Genomic DNA, 22,838 nt, shown 5'->3' on the forward strand with positions numbered 1-22,838 from the left:
AAAATACCTAATTTGTTTTCCAAAAGTCAGTATAGTAGTGTTTTGTTTGAGAAGCATCTGACATAAAGATTCTAGCCTAAGAATTTCTCCCACTTCCTTCTGACTTTGATCATCCACACCTTTAATTACTGTGGATCATGAGTGATTCTTAGTCTCATCTTGTACCCTCTCCACCCATTTTTCTTCCAAATGCACAGAGGTGCCAGGGGCTGCTGTGTTTGCTAAGGGTCTTGGGTGACATCTTCCTAGGCATGAAAACTGTATTGAGACGAGTGCCTTTCTCAACCTTATGTTGCCAAGGGGTCTTCTTGTCAAAATCATGAGCAATCCTAAAAGGAGGGGAGTGAAGGTCACCTGAAGAAAAAGAGAAAATCCAAGTCCCAAAGAAAAGCTGATGATTAAAAAATGAATTTCCTTCTTCAGTGTGCAAAATATCTCTTGAAAAAGTGGTTTGTGTCTAGAACTTTTATGTCTACATTCAACATGCTGCATTTCAAGAAGCATTTCTTCTTTGATCCTTTGAGCTCCTTTAATACATCAGATGGGTTTTTAATACCCACAGGAATATATAAACTCTTTCCAAGCTAAACAAATGGAGGGTAAGCTGGAGAATTAATAAACACACATCTATAGTTTTGGCAACTTGCTAAGCCACTTCAGGTGCAGCACTGGGAAGCCCAAGGGAGGAACACAGACTGCTCTTTGAGGTAGGGGTGGTGGGCGTCACACAGCAAACAGCCATCAGGATGGAGACAATGCACTGCAGAAAGGCCGCTCGCAAACGTCAATAGTGTGGATACATCTCTGCACTCCTCCATTCCGCATGCAAATAAACATTCTAAATATACTCCTTGGCTCTGCTGGTCTCCTACCCTCCGGCATGGAAGAGGAAAGCCTCACTGTGTTGTGAGCCCAGCCAAAGTTACATGTGCTCCCACCCAGCTTTCCCACACATTAAGAAATGTACAAATGGGAAATTGTTGTGAGACTAATTCATGTCAGGTAGAGACCTGCCTAGTCATTACAGACATGTGCCCCTCTCATTTTGCATCAGGGACTCTCAAGGAAAAACAATAATTTACAACATTTTCTGTACTAAAACCTCTCCAAATATGGCTTATCAAAGAGCAAGTAAAGATAGTAACATCAACACAACAATGGCCGTTCTATCTGGAGCCTCAAAGTTGTAATCATGGCTGCTTCTGGAAATAGGGCACTTTTTCCCTTTAAGCAACTGAGGAAGAGAATCAGTGAAATCCTGTCTCCAGTAAAGTGCTTCACTGAATTGAGACTCAGAAGAATTGGTACAAAAAACAATCAGAGGTTTTAATCCCAATTATTCTAATGTTTATGGGCCACATTTTCATCTTCTGGCAATGTTGCAACAATCCAAAATAAAGCTCCCAAGATAAGCATTTACTTCCCCCTCCTCCTTTTTAAAGTTTAAAGCCAAGATGTTTTTAGTAAACACAAACATACAGCACTAATTAGGTTGTTCATTGTAAGAGCTAATATTAAATTATTCAAGCCTAGCTCCATACCATAATATAAAAAGAAGGTAGCTCTTTATTAAGGAATGAGTGGCAGGTCGTTAACATTATATGACAAATTGTTGAAAAACTTTTATATTTGATACAATCATATTTTAAATATTTTGCGATGGAAAGAAATTGCTTTTAGAATCCAAAATTTATTCCTATACCACCATCTGAGATGCACGGGCTTGACACTGTAAAATTCAAAGGGAGACTTCCCTGGTGGTGCAGTGGTTAAGAATCCGCCTGCCAATGCAGGGGACACGGGTTCGAGCCCTGGTCCGGGAAGATCCCACATGCCATGGAGCAACTAAGTCTGTGTGCCACAACTACCGAGCTTGCGCTCCAGAGCCCGCAAGCCACAACTACTGAACTCGTGCTCCACAACAAGAGAAGCCACCACGATGAGAAGCCCGAGCACTGCAACAAAGAGTAGCCCCCACTTGCCACAACTAAAGAAGGCCCATGCGCAGCAACGAAGACCCAGCATAGCCATAAATAAATAAGTAAGTAAGTAAGTAAGTAAGTAAATAGATAGATAGATAGATAGATAGAAATTCAAAGGTATAGGAACTATTTTGATTTTGGTGATCTATTACCGAAATTACCAGCCAACATGGCTAGATCTAAGAGAGTAAACGACACCAAGGGAAAACCTGGAGAAAAATAAGGTGCACAACCTTCAATCTCCAAAGGGAAGAGCTTGACCCTTGGTGCTAATTTCACTGCAGAGTAGGAAGGTTGTCTTGTTTAGAACTAAACTAAGACCGTATAAAAGGGCCAATGATTATTTCATGGGAAATTGAATCACATTTATTTACACGTTTAAAACAAGATTGAGTACAATAGTTTGGCAAGAATCTATAGAGCAGGAGATACAAAAGTATTTCAACAAATTAGTGTATGCTTGCAAATTAAGTGGTTAAAAACTGTTACATTTTAACACCTACAAATTATATTATTCATGACACTAATCTATTCCCGCTGGCAAAGTCTGTATCTAATTTGTGTAATGAAGTATCCGATCGCTATTGAATATGTGTAGTCCCTAACTCAGAATTCCAAATTTTTCATGAACCAAGAGCTCTAGTAGATCCAGGAAGTGGCAAAACTCCAAGATCTATATTATCTAGGACAATCTCATTGGAGCAAAAACCTCACCAACTACTTTTTCTGATTGAAACTATTAGTTTTACCTTCCAGGCTAAGAAATCTGGAAGAGGGGACTGACTAGAGTTCTGTGGTTTTCCTACAACACTGTCAACACAGATGGGTTTGTGGACTGTACTCTATAAAAATATCTCCAGTTTATAAAGCATTTACTCTGTGCTGGGCACTACGATAAAATGAGGTTTGGGCTTCCCCGCTGGCGCAATGGTTGAGAGTCCGCCTGCCGATGCAGGGGACACGGGTTCATGCCCCGGTCCGGGAAGATCCCACATGCCACAGAGCGGCTAGGCCCGTGAGCCATGGTCGCTGAGCCTGCACGTCTGGAGCCTGTGCTCCACAATGGGAAAGGCCACAACAGTGAGAGGCCCGCGTATCGCAAAAAAAAAAAAAAAATGAGGGCTGTAGTTTTTTTTTAATCCCACATACAGATCCTGTGAGTCTGGTATTATACCCCTTTCACAGATAAGCAGACTGAAACCTACAATATTTAAATAACTGGTCAAAATCTTTGCATGGTTAAGTGTTGTAGCCCACACTGCAGCCCAATCCCAGAGCCCATCCTCTTAGTCTTTACTCCAGGAAGACACCACGTCCCCTTTATGCAGTGGGTCCACTATACAGGTTGTACATTTGGTAAGATCCACTTGGTAAGAACACCTGCAGGGCATTCACTGAGAACAGTCTGAAGAATTTGCGGTAAATCACCCACCCAGCATAAGCCCTCAACAGGAAATTGGAGTCGTTTGTAGGAAAATGGAATCCCTGAACTATGGTTCTCTGAACTGTAGCCCACGAAACATGTCAACACAGCTTCGAGACCAATTACTTTCTTTCAGTTTAGTGGATAAATGAAAGGCGCGTGGGGAGAAGTGATGAGAGAAGAAAAGTGTAGCCACAGCTTTTGGGGCTTCCAGGAAGATGAGCAAAACTTGTGTGCAGATCCCAAAGTGAAACTGATGGCAACATAATTCTTATGAAAAGTGATGAGTAATACTACCAAAAAAAAAAAAGGACACACACATAGACACACAAAACAACAACATAAAAATCTAATCTAATTTGACTTAGAAATTAATATCTTGCCAGCACTGACACGTGACAAGAATTTTAAAGCTCTGGCATTAAATATGTGACACATGTTTAATTTCATTCTTGATTAATTATTTTTTAAATTGGTTATAAGTGTTTAACTCAGCAATTGATTCTCATTCCAAGGGAACCTTTGTGGATCCCTTTCTCAGCAAAGGGCGAGGTGGGTAACAAGAAAAAAAGCAATGTACTGGAAAGTAGTTAAAACATTGCATTCCTTTTAGATATCCAATTTTGTTAAGCTTGTTGACAGTCACAAATGCCCAGAAAATATGGGCTGAGTTGTTTTAGACTGCTGTTTGAATAACAGATTAATTTAATAATCAGTGGGATATTGAATGACGAAAATTATTGGTTAACACAGCCAAACCACCAACCCTAATGACATTCTTATGTAAATTCTTATTTTCTTTTAGGCTCCTGCATTCTTAATAAACCCTATATTTTTGAAAATCCTTTTTTAAACATTGCATACTGTCCCTCTGTTATAATATATCTGTCTATGATATAGACAGATAAATGTCCACTTTTGGAGTTGCCACTGTGAAGGTTTCTATTTAGAGCAACTGAGTCACCTCTTGATGTTTTTTCCATATAAAGCCAGCAAGGGATTCTGGAAACTGGACACAGAGATGGAGCTGGGAGCAGCCAGTCTTCAAAGATTGCTGGAGACCAAAAAGACTTTTACAATATGGCTAGAACCACCTGACATAGTGTCCTGAGCTCTAGCAAGATGTTTAGGCACCAAGGTCTCTGATGTCTTCTGAGAGATGGGAAGATTGTTAATGACAGTCCATGAGCACACTGCCACACGAAGCACGTTCCCGTGGGAAGTGCACAGTCCTTTGGGATTGTTGCTCTATGGTTTGCCATTGCTTGTGGAGGAAAGTAATCGCTGCCTTGAAAATGGTTTGTAAAGGACACAGCTTTATATGTTCCATTGCGGGAGGCGAGATGTTTTTCTTTGAAAAAGATCTTAGTGCGTAATTTTTGAAATACTGTAATTTTCACCAAACTCAGTTTCCAACTCATTCATCGCCAAATACTGTAGAATTGTGTTATTTTTGAATGTCACTGCCCCTGACCTGAAGTTACCTACAAAGCTGGTCAAAAATTAGTAACTGTCTTAGAGAACTAGTCCTGCAAAATCTCATTCTTTCCAGGTAAAGGTTGACAAATTTCTACATGCATTGAATGTAAAGCAGATAGGCAAATTTAGCTGCCTGGTTGCCACCAAACCTGTTGGCCACTGTACTGAAAAATCTACCTGCCATCAAGAAGGGACAGCTGACAAAAGTCAAATAACATTATTTTCCTCATTAACATATTGCATTCCAAGAATACAAAGCTCATACAAAATGTTACCTTCATTCTTTGATAAATACTCACATATATCTTCTAATAAATTTTATTTCATAAAATGGAGAAAGGAAAGCCAGAGAGAATGGGATATGCAAAAAACAAGAATAAAAGAGTTCAATCCTTCAAAAGCCTTCAATGAGACTATTCTTTCTGAGTTTATTTAGATTGATATGAGCATCATATCATAATTTTATAACAAAGCCTCACAAAAATGTTCAGATTAGGAAAAAAAAATAGTCGTGAATCGACTTCTCATTTAACTACTCACCCCAGCCAACCTGTCAATTTCTAATCCCTAAGAAGAGGAGGAGGAGGAGGAAGAAGAAACAGATGAGTTTGCTCTGTTAGGACCAGGGTGTGTGTGCTGGGAGGGGTACGTTCAGAGGTGCAGCAAATGGCCTGTCTGAATCAGGAGTTTCTGCTTCAAAGGTCGGTCCCACGTCACCATTATTGCTGTCATTTCTCCCATCATCTGGAATCTGATCACATTTTCTCCCTTCCTTAAAACTTCTCAGTTGTTCCATACGGGTGTCGGGGTAGTGTGTGAAGTCCTTCAAAGGACTAGTACTCTGCAACAGGATCAAAGGGGCAATACGACTGGGGCCTTACTCATTCTTTGCCTCCTCTCTCATCTTGCCTCACCCCCGCCTCTGTGTTCCAACTTCCCTGAACTTCCAACCATTTGTGGAACAAACCACAACTTCTTTTGCCTCCACAAGGCTCCTCCCCCTGCCTGGATACTCCTACCTGCTAACTCCTCCATACTTGGTGGTCTTATACTGGATGCTACATCTTCCAGGAAGACTCTCTTGATCACTCCAAGCCTCCCTTCTGTGCTCCTGTGTGACATTTACTCTCTAATCCTGGCATGAAGCAGGGACTGTTGACATTGCCTAGTTACTTCCTTGTAAACTCCATGAGGAAGGAACCATGTGTGCCTCATTTATTGCTGTCTCCCCCCAGTGTAGCCCAGTGTCTAGGATATAATTCACAATCAAGAAATGTTCACTGAAGTCCTAAGCTACCTTTAATATTTTTTCCTAAAGACCTATTTTGCTTTCCAGGCAAATTCCTTAGAAACATCCTTCAAGGTAATTTATGTATCAGCCCTCATATCTTAAAAACTAAATTGTCATCTCACAAATTAGACATTAGAAACAGGCGACGCCAATCTGTGATGTTAGAAATCAAGGGAGTGGTTATCTTATGGTAAGTGGGGTGGCACCCAGAAGGGGGTAGGTGGGGGGCTTCTTAGAGGGCTGATGATGTTCTTTCACTTCTTAGCCTGCGTGCTGGTTACACAGAGGTGTCCTCTTTGTGAGAAAACTAATCAAGTGACAAACTTAGGATTTGTACACTTTTCTGTATATGTTATATGTCAATAAAAAATTTACTAAAAAAGAAGGGAAAAGCACAAGCCCCTGTTCCTTTCCTCACTCAGACCCCAGAGCCTTTACTGTTTGCCTCCATAGTTTATGATGGAGCTGCTGGGTGGTGGTCTTAAAATAAAGCTTTGAAAGCAAAATTTTCCCAAGGCTATGGTATCTTTTCACTGCTGCCTGCAAATTGTATATGGCCTTACTCAACTTTCCAACCTCTTGTGGGTCTTCAACCCAGTGTGGAATTTCAACTCTGAAAAAGACTAGTCATGGCGGGTACAAATACCTTCGGCATCAACTTCATTATCTTATTCATCCTTGGCTTCCCCAAAGCACCTACACAGTTTCCGGGCTGTAGCAAGAACACATTAACCTCCCATTGAATGAAAGGTAGTCTTCTCTTTAGTTTGAAACCTTTAGGTCACTTATTTTCATCAAGCAGCATTCATATCTTTGGTTTCTAACTATAAGTCAACAAGGAAAAATACTGCTTGCCCTAGCAGTTGTCCATCTTGGTTCTATTTGTTTTCTCACTTAGAATGGAAGTGAGAAACCTAACTTACTCTACTAAATATGATTGCCTATCATTTGCTAAGAGATATTGGCCACCTCATAGAGTTTGTAGTTATGATAACTGTGGAGATAATATCCCTCTGCTCAAAAAGGTTCATAATCAGGACTTCCCTGGTGGTCCAGTGGTTAAGACTCTGTGCTCCCAATGTAGGGGACCTGGGTTTGATCCCTGGTCAGGGAACTAGATCCTGCATGCCACAACTAAAGATCTCACATGCAGCAACTAAAGATCCCACATACTGCAACTAAAAGATCCCACACGCTGCAACTAAGACCCAGTGCAGCCAAATAAATAAATAAATAGTTAAGAAAAAGAAGGTTCATGATCATTATAAAACCAGTAACGTCCGCTTCACAGAGCCATGAATAGTCAACAATCCTTAAGTCATACATGAACTTTGGTCATCTGAATTACCTCTTTCTCCAGGAAATTCTATAGTAGTGAAGTGATGTTAGACTTTGAAAAGGAACGTTTACATTTCAACAGAATGGCTTATGGATGTTAAAAACTTTTTAGATTAAGTTGGTACGGTATTATGCTTGTGTTAAGTGTGGCCATTTATTGAGTACTTACTCTCTTCCAAGCATTATGCTAAATTCACAACATAAATTTTCCCACTTAATTCTTATAAAAAGTCTATGATATGCTTACCATTATTATCCCCCAAATTACTCAGGAAGAAGTTGAGTTTCAGAGAACTTAGGTTTTTATTCAAGGTTACACAATTAGCAATTAATGGAGTTAGGACTCACACTCTGAACCCTCTGATTCCATAGCCCCAGCACTAAACCACTATACTTCAGTGCTTTCCTCTGGTGCCCCTAAAGTCCTCAGCTGATGTAGTAAACTATGACATGGTGGACTGGGCAAATACAGAAGCTATTCTGCTCTAAACACTTAGACATGCTGGATGAAATAGTAAAACAAAACAAGTGTGTTTAAATACAAAGAAACTTACAAGAAAAGACACTAAAAGCCAACTTGTACATTTATAACTAAGTGTAAAAACCTGATAATCTGGTACTGTCTGGGGCTCTGAATGGGTAAAACAATGTTAGTGTGAGAAATCTAAATTTAAGCGTAAACTACATACTGCTTAGGAAAAATATTTACTGTAATTATATGATAAAGGGACTCCTAATTACAAAAACATAACAATTACTTCTGGGCAGTCAATAGCAATAGGATACATGATTGAAGCCCAAATGTAAATCTACTGTGAAGAGAAACTCGGTCTCTATTCTGTTCCTACAAAAATAATCAATAGCAAAGATCAGCTCACAGTAAAAAATGACAAAACACATGAGAAAATAATCAACCAGGAAAGAAAGTAGACACAAGAAACAACAGGATTGGTACCTTCAAAATTTAAACTATTAAAATAATCTTAAAAGGCCTTTATTATTGGTTATAGAAACTTAAGAATAAGACTTTATGTAAAAAAAAATACAGATTTTTAAAATAAGCAAATAAAACTTCTAGAAATAAAAAAGACAACCTTATTAAAATCTCAATGGATTCTTTGCACACCTGAAACTAATACAGTATTGTAAATCAACTATACTTCAATTTAAAAAGAGAATGCAGTATTTAAAAAAAATCTCAATGGACTTTTTAAGCAGCAGACTAGACACAATCAAAAGGAAATTAGTGAACTCTAATATGCTTAAGGAAATTAGGTAGAATAAAGTACACAAACAGAAATACATTTAAATCTAAATACACTTCAATGATACTTCAGAACATTAAAGAGACACACTTTAAAAGCCATCAGAGGGGAATGAAAAGCCAGACTACTTATAAAGGTGCAAACCTAAAAGTCATAAGACAATGGAATAGGATCTTCAATGTATCAATTTAGATAGTATGAAATTAAATTATCACTGCAGAGTACATATTAAATAAGAAATTTCAAATAAAGAATGAGATAATTTATCACTCCCAGATCATTCCTGAAAATAACTTCTAATGTACTGTACAACCAAAAACAATGGTTAAAAACAAAGGCAATTGTAAGTAAACAACTTGGTAAACATCTCATTTACTATAGCCAGCAATAACAGTAATAAAATATTTGGTAGGTTGAGAACACAGTAGAACTAAAATGTTAGAAAATACTACATGAAAGAGATGAGATGTAATCCAAGTTAGAGGTTCTAAGGTTTTGTTTGTTCTGAAGGAAGGAAGAGATCCTGACCAATTGAAATATGTTTAAAAGGTTAAGGGTTAACTAGCAAAAGAGCAGAGCATATACTTTGCTAGTATACACTAGTATACTGGTAAGGGAAAAGAGGGAATGTAGAAGACAGAATGAATACAACAGAAGGCAAAAAAGAAAGAAAAGAAAAGAAAGGAAAGAGGGAGAAAGAAAAGAAAAGAAAAAGCACGGGGAAGAGAAAACATAAAATGACAATAGAAATAAATACAAACTTATTGGTAAGCAAAATAAATTTTAAAAGATTAAATCTGCAGTAAAATTTCAAATCCAGCTAATTCTATTTATAATACAAAATCCTAATGCAAAATGACAAAAAAAATACTTGAAAATAGAGGGAAAGGGGTAAATATGCCTAGAAAATATTACCTAAAGAAGAACTACTAATCCTATGCTATTATCAAACAAAATAGGCATTAAAGCATAAAGACTTTCATATAAAGAGTGTTATTACACAATGATAAAAGGAATGATTTATTAGGAAGCTACACCAGTCTTGAACAGAAATATCCATGGTAATATAGCTTCACAATATAGAAAGCAAAACAGAGTGAATGACATGAAGAAATGGAAAAATCCATAAGCCTGGTGAGAGCTTGACATCTAAAACCGACCAAGAAAAAAAAAGTTTGAAACACATAAACACACCTGATCCAATGGATACATATTAATCCCTGTACTCAGCTTTTAGAGAATAAAACTTGCTTTCAAAAACATGGGGACAAATACCCATGCTTGAATACAAAGCAAGTCTCCACACATACTAAAACACATGTGTTATACAGACCATGATGTCATTTAATTAGATATCAATAATAATAAAAAAGATAGCCTCAAAACCCATATATTAGGAAATCTTCAAACACTATTTAAAAATTTACAGAGCAAAAAAATGGTGAAAGTTAGAAAATTGTTAGAGCTGAATAACAATGAAACTCCCTATATTAAATTTACAAAGATAAACTGGTATGTAGAGAGAAAGTTTATATATATATAAATGAAGCTGAAAAATGAAATTGAAAAAGCATCAAACACAAAATCGTAGAAAATAAAAAACAGGGTAAATCCCAAAAACATAGAAGAAAGGTAATGATACAGATAAGAAGCAAAATAAATGAAATAGAAAGTCAAAGAAACAGAGAAAATGAAACAAACTAAATGATGGTTCTTTGGAAAGAAAAACAAAACAAACCTATCTGCACCAGTATGGAGAGGGAGGGAGAGAAGAAAGGAGGAAACACAGAGGGTGTGAAGGAGGGAGACGGGGGAAGAAGGAGAGAATGATTTCAAAGGGGCAAAATCACAAATATGGTAACATTTTTATTTTATTTTATTTTATTTTATTTTATTTTATTTTTTTTTTGCTGTACGCGGGCCTCTCACTGTTGTGGCCTCTCCCGTTGCGGAGCACAGGCTCCGGACGCACAGGCTCAGCGGCCATGGCTCACGGGCCCAGCCGCTCCGCGGCATATGGGATCCTCCCAGACCGGGGCACGAACCCGTATCCCCTGCATCGGCAGGCGGACTCTCAACCACTGCGCCACCAGGGAGGCCCTGGTAACATTTTTAATGAAAAGAGAACACTATTTACAAATGTATGCAATAAACTTGAAGAGTGAGATGAAACAGGCAATTTTCTCAGAAATATAACACCAAAATCATTTAAAAAAGAAATGGAAATTCCAAAGAGATATTATCTAACCACTAAGGAAACTTGAGTGACTGAAAATTTACTCACATACAAAAACAAACAAATAAGCAAAAACCCATCGGTCACTGAGAGTTTTATGGGTAGTTTTACTAAATCTACAAGAAAGATAATTTAATCTTACACAAAATGTTAAAGATATTAGAGAAAGAAAGAAGACTCTTCAGGTAATTTTGTAACAATAAAATGACCTTAATAGCAAAGCCAAACGACAGGTGAAGTAAGGGAAAGTATAGTCCACTCTCCTTTTTGAGCACAGATGCAAATGTTCACAATATAATATGACCAAACGAATCAAGTAATATGGTTTTTGTTTTCCATTTTTTGTAATCATGACAATGAAAGTCCATCCTGGGAAAGCAAGTATGTTTTCATATTAGATAACCCATCTACTATTAAAGATATTTATAATATATATGATATAGTTCATGATTTAAAAAATTTTAAGTTATATGAATGTAACAACATATTTAAAAATTAAAATTATTTTAATAATGGATGTAGAAAAAATTTTTGATAAATTTTAACATCCATTCAAGTTTCAAACAGTAACAACCAGAGCAACAAGTACACTTGAAGAGGTTTTCTTTAACCTAATAAATGGTTACCAAAAACTCATAGCAATTTAGGAAATGGATAATAATTAAGGTTGCACAACACTGGAATGTGCTTGATGCCCTTGAATTGTACACTTAAAAATAGTTACAATGGTAAATTTTATATTATTTATATTTTCCTACAATTTAAAAACCCTATATCAAACATCATACTTAACATGGAATTATTACAAGCAATTCCTTTAATTAGGAACAAGACACAGTTGTCTACTCTCACAGCTTCTAGTCAACAAATGTATCAGAGGTCCAATTCAATAAAACAATAATTAAGTGTAGAGATTAGAAAGGAAAATTTTACAAATGATATTACTCTGTGCGAAAGAAGTCCAAGAGAACCCATATACAAACTATTAGATCTAAAAGAGCAGTTAGCAGTTGGATGCAGGATATTTAACATACAGAAATCAGTGAGCTTCTCATATGTTAGCAATTACCGATCCGATAATGTAGTTTTAAACATATGCCATTTCTGATAGCAAAAAACCATAAGCTGCTTAGGTATAAATCTAACATAAAATTATAAAACTGTATTGATAGGTATGTAAATAAAGAGAGATATTCAGCTTATAAGTGGGAAGGTCCAGTATCATTAAAAATAGCACTTATCTTCAAATTAATCTATAACTTATAGCAATTTTAATCAAAACCCTAGCATAATTCATCAAAATTAAGAAGCTGATTCTAAAATTAATACAAAAGAGTAAACAGGCAAGTTGATTTAGAAGAAGAATAAGAAAAAGAGATTTGTTCTCCTGGCTACCAAGTCACATTACAAAGATATAATAATTAAAGAGATATGGCGTTGACACAGGTTTTGGCAAACCATAAAACCTGAAAACAGATCTGCAAATAGATGGGAATTCAGCCCATGACACAGGTATCATAATATATCTATTGGAAAATAAAAAGTACTCAATGTAAAGTGCTGGTTAACAGGCCAACTATATGGAAAAGGACCAAATTAGACCCTACCTCATGACACTCACACAAGTAAATTCCAGAGGGATTAAAGTTCTAATGTGAAAGGCAACCCTTTAAAGTAAAGTATTCAGAATAAAAATATATAAGAATATATTTATTACATTAGGGCAGACACTACTTTCTGAAACAAGGCACAAAATGCACAAATTAAAGAAGAAAATAAGAATAAATTAGACTACATTAACATTAAAAAAATTTATATGCATCTATAGACTTCTATAAAAAGTAAAGAGAGATAGACCAAGGAATAAGACACATATACAGAGCAGAGAACTGCAAAGAAATCATACCTGAAACGAAAGAATGCCCAAATCAGTAAGAATAGATCCACCACCCAGTAGAGAACTGCCAACAGGAATGAAGAGGCCAGAGACCCCAAATGACCAATAAAACCAGTGAAAGAGGCCTGACCTCATTAGTAATCAAGGACACTCATATTAAGCCTCCAAGAAACCATTTCCAATATGTCAGATTTGGGTGAATCCTGAAGGCTTGGTGCCTTCAATAAAAACACCTGAGAAATTTCCCCAACTAGCTGAAATTGCCAACTGTCAATTGGGGAAAAAAAAACAATCAGGACTTTTCCCACCCATCTACAAACTGGACTAAAAATCTCTTATATTCTAGGATGTATTTTCATACATTTGAATGTTTCCCAAACTCTAAATGATCTCTCTAGCAAAGCCAAGTGATGTTCCTTCCAAGCTGATGGAAATACTTCCTCACACAAGAGGGCAGCTATGTTTCCAGCTCTCAACGTAATCCTACGCATGCCAGCCGCACTGGCCTGTTTGGAAAAGTTCTATACTGAGCAGAAAGGGGCAGGGGGTGCTTACTTGGAGCAGTCTTCACAAGCAATGTTCCCTGAGGTTTCCTTGATGGTGCGCTCAGAGACAAACGCTGGATATTCAGTATCACAAGGCTCCAGGGTCTGTTTCAATTTCTGGGCTATAGGAATAAGGAAAAAAAAAAAGATAAAGAATACAAGGCACAGGCTTTGTTGTGACTGGCAGCCCACAGTAACTCAGAACGCAGTTCCGCTCCTGCTGCTCTGTGATTTTTCTAGGCACAGCATAATGCATTATTTTCTAATTAGTCAAGTGATTTCATCTGCCAAGCAACTCTATAAGCTATAATTCCTCAAGCAGTTCTGCTGGCATGATCAACTATCATTTATGCATCACAAGAATTCTACTTTCTGGGACAACATCAGTCACTCGGTCTCTGACCTCATACTTACTTGAACTTAGCAGTGACAACAACAACACACACACACGTATATGCATCCGAATAGATGTGTAAAATACAAGTTACACCATATTATTTAGGGTCATGATACAATTGCATGGTTTTATTACAGAAACAAAATTGAAATATGGAATAGTAAAATACATAATGTCTTTGAAACACAGCCACGAACCTAATCCTACTATTATGAAGTTCCTTGTCCAGTAAGATAGTACTAAGTAACCCTGGAACGTGGATGAGTACACAGTAGGTACTTGGTAAGGGCTGGGTGGTGGATTAATTAGTTTAAACAAGTTATGTCCAGTGGGCAAATTCCAAAACCTAAGTCTCAATTTTTTTAAATTTGTAAATTGGGATAATATAGTTCTTTTATTAGAGGCTGATGTGAGATTTCAATGAAATAATATATGTTGAGTACTTAGTGCAGTACTTGGAACATAATGAGTGCTAATGTCAATTAATAATCATAATAATCATCATAGCAACAACAAAAATAAAGCTAGCATTCTAATGAAGCCATTAGGGATGACGATAATGATGACAGATACTATAGCATAGTGGTTAAGGGTAAAGTCAGAGCAGTTTGGAGCACAAATTCCTGCTTCACTGCTTTTAGCTAATCCTCAGTATTCTCATCTGAAAAATGGAGATGCCAGTAGTATAGGTACTCTTCACAGGAGATCTACTCATGAACATTTTCCCAGTAGAACGCTTGCTTATAGGTTTCCAATACCTAAACTTTGTATAAAGTTTTTGGCTGATGTTTATATAGAAATATAAATACATATTTGTAACAAAGTCTCCAGTTACATTCCAAATGTAACTGGTTTGGATGTCAGAACCACCAGTAGATGTTTTGTAGAATGTCCATCTGGGAGGCTGCCGGCACTACGTGAACCATCAGAGGGTTACTGAATGCAAAACAACTGTTTGGTAACAACCAGATAATTGTTGGGTGATCAGGAAGCCATGTTTTAAGCATTTGCATCCTAACGTGATTCTTTTATATACAGGCGTTTTTACTGAGCTTTAATTATTTTGAGGAAATTGGTTGGGGGTTGGGGGTTGAAGAATAACACCTTGTAATTTTTCTTATTTAAAATGAATGGAAGTAGCCTCAGTCAGCTTTTTATGCATAACATGATTTTCAGGAACTGGTCACTGACATTAAGGGGAGATTCCCATGCTAACTCACAGGGCTGTTCTGAGGAATAAATAGACTAATGCATGTACAACTCTTAACAGAGTGACACACATGCATATTTTCACACACATGTGTGCCCCCCCTCCCCAGCAGCCTTCATGTTACCATGTACATGCCAGGAGTTGGGCTAATCGTGTGGTACTGACAGCTAAGAGCACAAATTCTGGGTGTTGTGAATTCTGCCACTGCTGTATGACATCAGGTGGGTTTTTAATTTCTCCACACTGTAGTGTTCTCATCTGCAAAATGCGAACCAACTCCACATGGTCGTTTGAAGATCAAATGAATTCATCCACTAAAAGTGGCTGGTACATTGTTAGGGCTACTTAAGTGTTTGTGCCTACTGCCAGCACCACTTCTACTGTGAAGGTTACTTCATTGAATCCTCAGACTGTCAGCCTTTTTGAGCCACTGCTGCTTGGTTAGAATGGCAAGCAGACGGCTGCCTCCCTGATCCTGACTCCACCGAGGGGACCACGCGGGTAGTCGTCATGCCCGCAAAGGGCCAGGTTCTGAACACTGTCTATCCCCTGAGCCTTCGGTGCCAGCTCATAGGAAGTGTCATTACATGCTTGCTGAGTAAATGAATAATTCTCTTGAATGGTGTTTTTCAGGCAAATAACACAGGCAAAGGAAATGGGAGACTCTCGGTCCCTAATGGCAAATTGTCTGCCTTGGGTGGAAGGCAAGGGGATTTCAGGCGGCTGAGGTCCAACAGTCACAACACAGAGGCGCTGGGTGGGAACATCATTCTCTCCCCATTTCTTTGTCAGTGTCCTCGATTTTTGTCAGGAAGATGTCTTTGTTTGATGCTAGGGAGTCTCTTCCATCTTTCTTTCATTTGCTTTTTTCCCCTTTACCCTAGGGAGGCCAAACCGGAAGCTCAGATGACCTGACTACAATATGATAACATGGTTTCTTTTCAGGGTTCTTATTTTTACAATTGATTTCTCTATATGGCAAACAATACTAAGTTTTAATTTGGGAAGCTTCCCTTTAATATTTAATTTATCTAACTTTCAAAAAGTCGGTCAGTTGAAATGAAATAAAGATTAAGTAAACAAAAGCACAGATTATAAGTGGATATGGCACAGGATGCAGATGGCATATAATAACCCAATGATGGTAATGGATAAATTTATTAAGAAATTTATATGCCAGATGTTGTTCTGCTTTACATGTATTTATTTATTTAACAGTACAACATGACAAAATTAAAAAAAAATCAAACTGTGAGGTAAGAACAATTGTTATCTCTGTTTTGGAGATTAGCGAATGGAGGAGAGAATGAAGTGAATTGTCCAAATTCATCCAGTGAGTATGTGGCAGAGCCAAAATTTGAACTTGAGCCGTCTGGCTCCAGCGCATGTATGTATATTTAACTGCTTTATGAAGTTTGGCCAATAAGAGAAAGGAAGAAAGGTCTTTGGGGCAGGCTGAGATAGGCAGCACACGTGATTTAAATAACCCTGATAATTGCACCATCTCTAATTCTAATTGTCTGGGCCCAGTTACAATGGAATGAGTCCAGCGCTCTCAATGGAGAGACTCATTTGGCTCTGATCTTTTCTAGAGATGAAATTCTTATTCCTCTGACAACTGTAGGGCACCCATACTGATGTGGTGATGAGCCGTTGAGTCTATTTGCAGTATGACTATAGATTGGCTGGAAGTTGCTTGGTACTTTTGGGAAACACACAAATTATCATATAAAACCATGGCCACATTTAATCTAAATAACATGGTTTATTATGAAGACCTTTCTTTGTCTGGAGCGCTATGGAAAACACCACATATATTTGCTAGTCATTACTGTTTATCTATGGAATTTCAAACCAATAACTAAGGCTGCCAGTCATCTGATGGGTACTGTTTTAACTCTCAGGCATTTAAAACTCATTATCTTACAAAGGTGTAGGTACACAAGCATCATGGAGCTCAGATAGACTGATTCCTTTTTTTCTCAGAAGGGAAAACTGAAGTTCAGAAAGCAGACATAGCCTGCCTGGAGTCCCAGAGATCACGATCATTACCTAAATAGCAAAACAACCACCACCACCTTTGCAGCCAATACTCACTAAGCGCTTACTACATGCCAAACACTGTGCTAGACCCTTTGATGGATGGAATCCTCACCATCACACAGTGAGCAAGGCCCTGCTGCTATCCTGTTTTACTGATGAAGAGGCTAAAACTCAGAGAAATGAAGTTAACTGCTTGCCCACAGTCACACCACTATGTTATGGAGCCCAAATGCACATACACATGGTCACATCCCGGGGCCTCGGCTCTTGGCCATCACCCTGTCTGCCTCCCACCCCAGTTATACTGGACGTCTCAGGCTGAAGCCGCCAGAACCTATCACTCACTCACAATGAGGCACCCAATGGAGCATCCACACAATTGGATTTCTTTAATTTTCCCTTAGCAACAAATGTCCCTGATGAGAATAACTGACTTGAGTTCCCAGTAATTCTGTGCAGACAATCAGGAATGAATAGAGTTGCCATTTGAAAAGCTTTCCTCTTCTTTTGTCTCTGTGAATGCACCCCCATTCATAACCGGGTGCCAGCAAGCTCCATTCTCTTTGTGCAGCTTCGCCAAAATGATACCTTTGTGATAATCAAGCAGAAATGGCCTTCCACAGTCCCCTTCATTAAGGAAATGAAGCAGATAAACAGTGTAATTATGGATTCCATTTTTAGTTAAACAAAGATCTATGTCTCAGCTCGGGGTCTTTATCCAGTGAGGGAAGGGTAAATTTAGAATGAAGAAACCTCTCAAGGCAATATTGTTATGATGCTTGGAATTTTCCCTGCTTACACTGGGTCTGAGATTCACATTTACCTCTAACAAAGATTCAGATGATTGCAGCTCTGTGGGCAAGTGCATTCACCATCTGAACCAGTTTCTTCATCTATAAAATAGAAAAAGTCATAGCCATGCCCAGCAGAGGGCTGCAGGTCTGAATGAGACAATCCACGTGCGGCAGCTTGCTCAACTTGGGACTCAGAAAGCCAGGTGCGTCTCTCACCGTCCTCCAGCAGAGGTGGCTGGCCTTGGTTTGGGGTTGAGTCCATTTCCTATTAGCTGTCTGACTTACGTGCCTCAGAGAGGCTTAGTGACACATTCTAGCAGTCCCCACCCCTCAGGTATGCTGAAGGGATCTGAAGAGAACCTAGTGCCAGCTCTCTGGGAAGGAAAAAGTACTATATATTGGCACACAACTTGCAGATGATGTAACTATCTGACAAGTTCTTTGTGCAGTCTGTTGATGGAGTGAGAGGATTTGGAATTACCTACTAAGGGTTGTTTAAAAAGCTTCCTAAGACAGAAAACAGAGACTTGAAGCATCACATCATTCCTCTTAGCTAAGGTGGAGGGGGAAGAAGGGAGAAGGGATGTGAAATTTCAGAATGGGAACTTTCACAAGTTTCTGTAACTGTCATGAGTGCCAAGACCGTATCCCCCTTCCTAATTCATCTCTCCTGCCCTACACCAGGGTTTCTCAAGAGTGGCACTATTGACATTTTGAGTCAGATAATTCTTTGTTGTGAGGGGCTGTCCTGTGTGTTGTAAGATGTTTAGCAGCATCTCTGACTTCTAACCACTGGATGCCAATAGCTCTCTCCCATCCCCAGTTGTGACAACCAAAGATGTCTCCAGACACTGCAGTGACCCCTGGGAGGCAAAATCACCCCCAGGTTGAAAACCACTGGTCTAAGTGGAGATCACAGGGATGGGCACTTAAAAGAAACTCTACAACTAATTGTCCATGTCAAGGACCAGAGCAAGAGCGAGGGCAGATGCCTGTGGCAGCAGGGAAGGGAAGCAGGCCAAGGTACGGGGGAAGCAGCAATGGAGGTTGGCGTGAAGAGGGCGCACTCTCATGCTCACCACCAAAGCCCCTCAGCCAGGGTGGGCAGGCATGCGGATATGAAGAGAAGTGAGAGGAATGCCAGAAAGTGAACCACTGAAGACCACCAGCCTGCTGCCCCAGCACTAAGCACACTCCTCAGAGAGAGCCAGACGTCTTAGCCAAAAGAGACACCACCACCCAAAGCTGGAGCCCCGCCCACCACGCTGGAGACTCGCTCTGTGCCCCATCTTGCACGTGGGCTTTGCATGCACAGTTTAATCCACTGCTCACAACCACATCGCGTCTATTGTTATCTCTGTTGACAAGCAAGGAAACCAAAGCCCAGAGAGACCAAGCGACTTGTCCAGAACCGCACAGCTAGCAAGTGGCAGAGGAAGGCTGCCTGACTCCAAGGTCAGGGCACTTCATCTCTAGCTGAAACAGAGCTCAAAGCCTGACTGGCAAGGAGTGATGATTTGTCCCCAGGCACTGGTGCTGCAGAGAGCAGCCATCTAACCAACTTGCCATCCATTCTCTTGGCCTCTATTGATCACCTTTCTTCCTTTTCTCTCACTTAATCTCATGTACCTTTTTTTCACCCCAATAGTAAAATTGTGGACACGCTAGCCAAATAAGAAAACTGACTAGAAAAAGATAACAAGCACCCATTATGTAAGTTCCTTCTCATCTTTCTTTTTCAAATCATGTACAATTTTAAACAAAAGCAGGTTCATGTTATAGGTAAAATTTTCTTTGGGGTGCATGAAAGTTTTCCTATCTCCTATTTTGGTTCCTGCCTACTGACTTCCCATTGGCCTGACTGCTGATCTGATTTAATTCTACATCCTCCTTCTCCCCAACCATTGGGGGGTTTTGGGGGGTGTATACAACTTTGCATATTGTTTTTCTTGCTATATTAGTAAATTTCATAGGTATTTTCTATGCCTTTCTGTGAATGGGCTGTCATTTTTTTGTGGTAAACATAAGTTTGTTTCCTATGTCTGTGAGTCTTTTTCTGTTTTGTATATAGATTCATTTGTATTATTTTTAGACTCCACATATAAGTGATATCATATAGTATTTGACTTTCTCTGTCTGACTTACTTTACTAAGTATAATGTTATCTAGGTCCACCCATACTGCTGCAAATGGCAATATTTCATTTTTTTACAGTCAACATCATCATCACCATTATCATGAATTAATTACAGCTACCATTTTTGAGGGCTTACAATATTCCAGTCCTATGCTCAGCATATATCATGATTTATCTTACCATTAAATGTACACATACACACAAATGATAAGAGATAAATATTTTTTATTATTTTCTCTACTTTGCCTACTGTGGGGAAACTGAGCCTTGAGGAGATCAGCTAACTTGACAAAGGCCAACCTCAGAGCCAGAATTCAAATCCATACTAATCTAACTCCACAACTCAGGCCTCTAATAGTTTCTACTAATTACTGCTCAAATCATTGATAGTTTTGAGCAGGGAAAGTAATCTGATCAGATTTATATTTTATGAAGGTAATGGTAAAAAGGTAACGGTTATCCATTCATTCAGCCTGAGAAAGGCAATGTGTCTGTGACCCTTAGATTTCAGCACTGCCCACTAGCTTTTGAAGAATTCTCCTGTGCAGTGTATGACCTCAAAGCCTTAGTTAAGGAAACAGGTCAAAGTGTACATTCAACATGGGCTGAATGAAGCCTGTGGAATTTTTGTTAGACTGAACAGCGCTGCCCTTAGCACAAAGGATGCCTTTTGCTGACAGAGAGGAGAAATCATCACTTCTTTGTCCTGGGTAGTTTTATGTGAGCACATCCCTGGTGAAAAGTAGCCAGTGAACCCTGGGTTCATCACTCTGGGCAAGGAAAGAGAAGCCAGTTGCTGCTTACCTTTAGCTGTCATATCTGAGTGCCACCAACTGCAGAGGTTAAATTCCACCAGGAACCTAAACAGGAAATGGAAAAGCCCAGTGTTACTTGGTCACACACACCCTGAATTGAAGTGACATTCTGTGTTATTCAGCATCACTCACTTCATTTGAAAGAATAACATCATCATCTTGAGATATCAAGGGGGTTGGTTCAGTTACCACTGAATTTTCACTAGGCTTTGTCTTACTTGTGAAAGACTATTTTATCACCAATGCCAGCCAAACCCTGAAATCAGGTTCACCTAGACTCAGGGACTCTTTTGAGAAATATCTGCTTTATAGGCAGAAATTGTTTTCTTGTTATAGTCTGAGTCCATAGTAAAAAGTCAAATTTCAAAGGGCTTCCCCTGCCTTGGTTCAGAAATACAAATGGAATATTCTCTACTTAGACTATGATCTACACTAAAAGGATGTTTTCAAAATTTACACGGTAACACAAATGTATTCAGTTGTGTGTGTGTGTGTGTGCGTAAGTAGGGCAGGGTGGTGGGGACAGAGAGGACAAACTCCTTTTTATGAAATTATATCACAATGCAACTCCACAAAAATCATAATTTCTCAACTGCTAGTAAAGAATGCAAAAGTAATATAAATCATCCTCTAAATAAATGGAAATAGATCAAAATTCAGTCATTTCCTTCTCAGGCACATGGCTGCTATCCTCTAGCAGCTCACAATCAAAATCTCACTATTACCTGTATTCTCCGATTCTTATGTACATTTAGAACTTACTCCCCACTTGAAGTTATAACTTTGTTAACATAGGTTACACTGAAGCAATAAGGAAGACAATGTCTGTTCATAAAATAGCAAGAAATCTGCCTTAAACTCATAGAACTGGAACCTTAATGGGGAAAATAAGAATAAGAGAGTTTGGTGCAGCTTGAATGATCTGGTTTCCATGCTGGTCCATGGAATTCCTCCTTTCTGTGTGACACAGTGTTTCTGTAATGTGTCCAATATCTCATCTGGAAGTCAAACCTTTCATCTTTGTGCCATTTCAAGTCTGACCTAAGTCACAGATGCATCCAGCAGGACTGTAATTTGACAGGGTAAACAATTAAATCACACCTGAGAAAGCTCCTGACCCATGACTGCACAGGCCCCCACTCCTGCACATGCCAAGACATCCAAAGTAGCACAGTGGACAGCCTGGCAATTTGTTCTTCTGACCACAGCCCACCCAGGCTGCATTAAAAACAGCCAGACATCTATGTTACATTTAACAGTAACCACAATAAATAAATTTGGTTTGTGTATTGCAAGCTGTTAGTCTGCTAAATGGTGATATAAGGGCATGAGCAGTGACCATGAATAACTTAATAAAAGATAATTTTTTGGACTCAACGTTCAATATTTCGAGATGTTCAATCAGGTTATCGCAGAGTATTATGAATGTAATGGTTATTGGAAGCACAGTCTCCCAATTCACTTTTTAACACAGAAAAGCAATAATACTTTTTTATAAGCAATAATACATTTTTAAACATGTAGCAAATTGTACTTACAAGACAAGTTCTGTCATTATCCATTTTATTGCAGCAAGGAAGGCATTATAAGGCTGAAGAGAAGAATTCAGTTCATTAAAAACAATGTATCACACACAAAATTTGTAGTTTAACCTAAGGCTTTACAAAAAGACAATGTTATTTTTCTAGAGAGATTGATATCATGTTAAAAAACAGTGAAGCTCTAGCTTAAAGAAGAAAATGGTTGGATACTGTATCCCAAAACTAACATTTTAAAACTTTGAACTCCCCTGTAGTGAGATGTGATTTACAAGTAAAATAAACATGATCTAATACAGGGGTTATCTCTGGGAGGAAAAAGGAAGTTCACCAAATGATGCTTAAACCTTTACTCTCTGGGGGCTAATATTTCACAGCCTAATGCTGAGTGGTTGGAATCATATAACTAATTTCAAATGGTAATTCACAGGGCTGCCTCTTGGAAAGG

General features: G+C 38.7%; 1 protein-coding gene across 1 annotated transcript in view; it reads right to left on the bottom strand.

Annotated features, from left to right (window-relative positions):
• Positions 1-22,838, bottom strand: part of CACNA2D3 (calcium voltage-gated channel auxiliary subunit alpha2delta 3) — a gene marked incomplete at both ends in the record, with an annotated part of 792,926 nt that overhangs the window by 42,957 nt on the left and 727,131 nt on the right. Inside the window, 3 exons of the mRNA XM_082637213.1 lie at positions 13,467-13,578; positions 20,842-20,897; positions 22,391-22,443. Of these exons, the coding sequence (XP_082493339.1) occupies positions 13,467-13,578; positions 20,842-20,897; positions 22,391-22,443 (221 nt within the window). The remainder of the gene's footprint in view (positions 1-13,466; positions 13,579-20,841; positions 20,898-22,390; positions 22,444-22,838) is intronic.

The sequence above is a fragment of the Mesoplodon mirus genome (assembly GCF_964341445.2).
Source record: "Mesoplodon mirus genome assembly, chromosome: 12".
Classification (NCBI taxonomy): Eukaryota; Metazoa; Chordata; class Mammalia; order Artiodactyla; family Ziphiidae; genus Mesoplodon; species Mesoplodon mirus.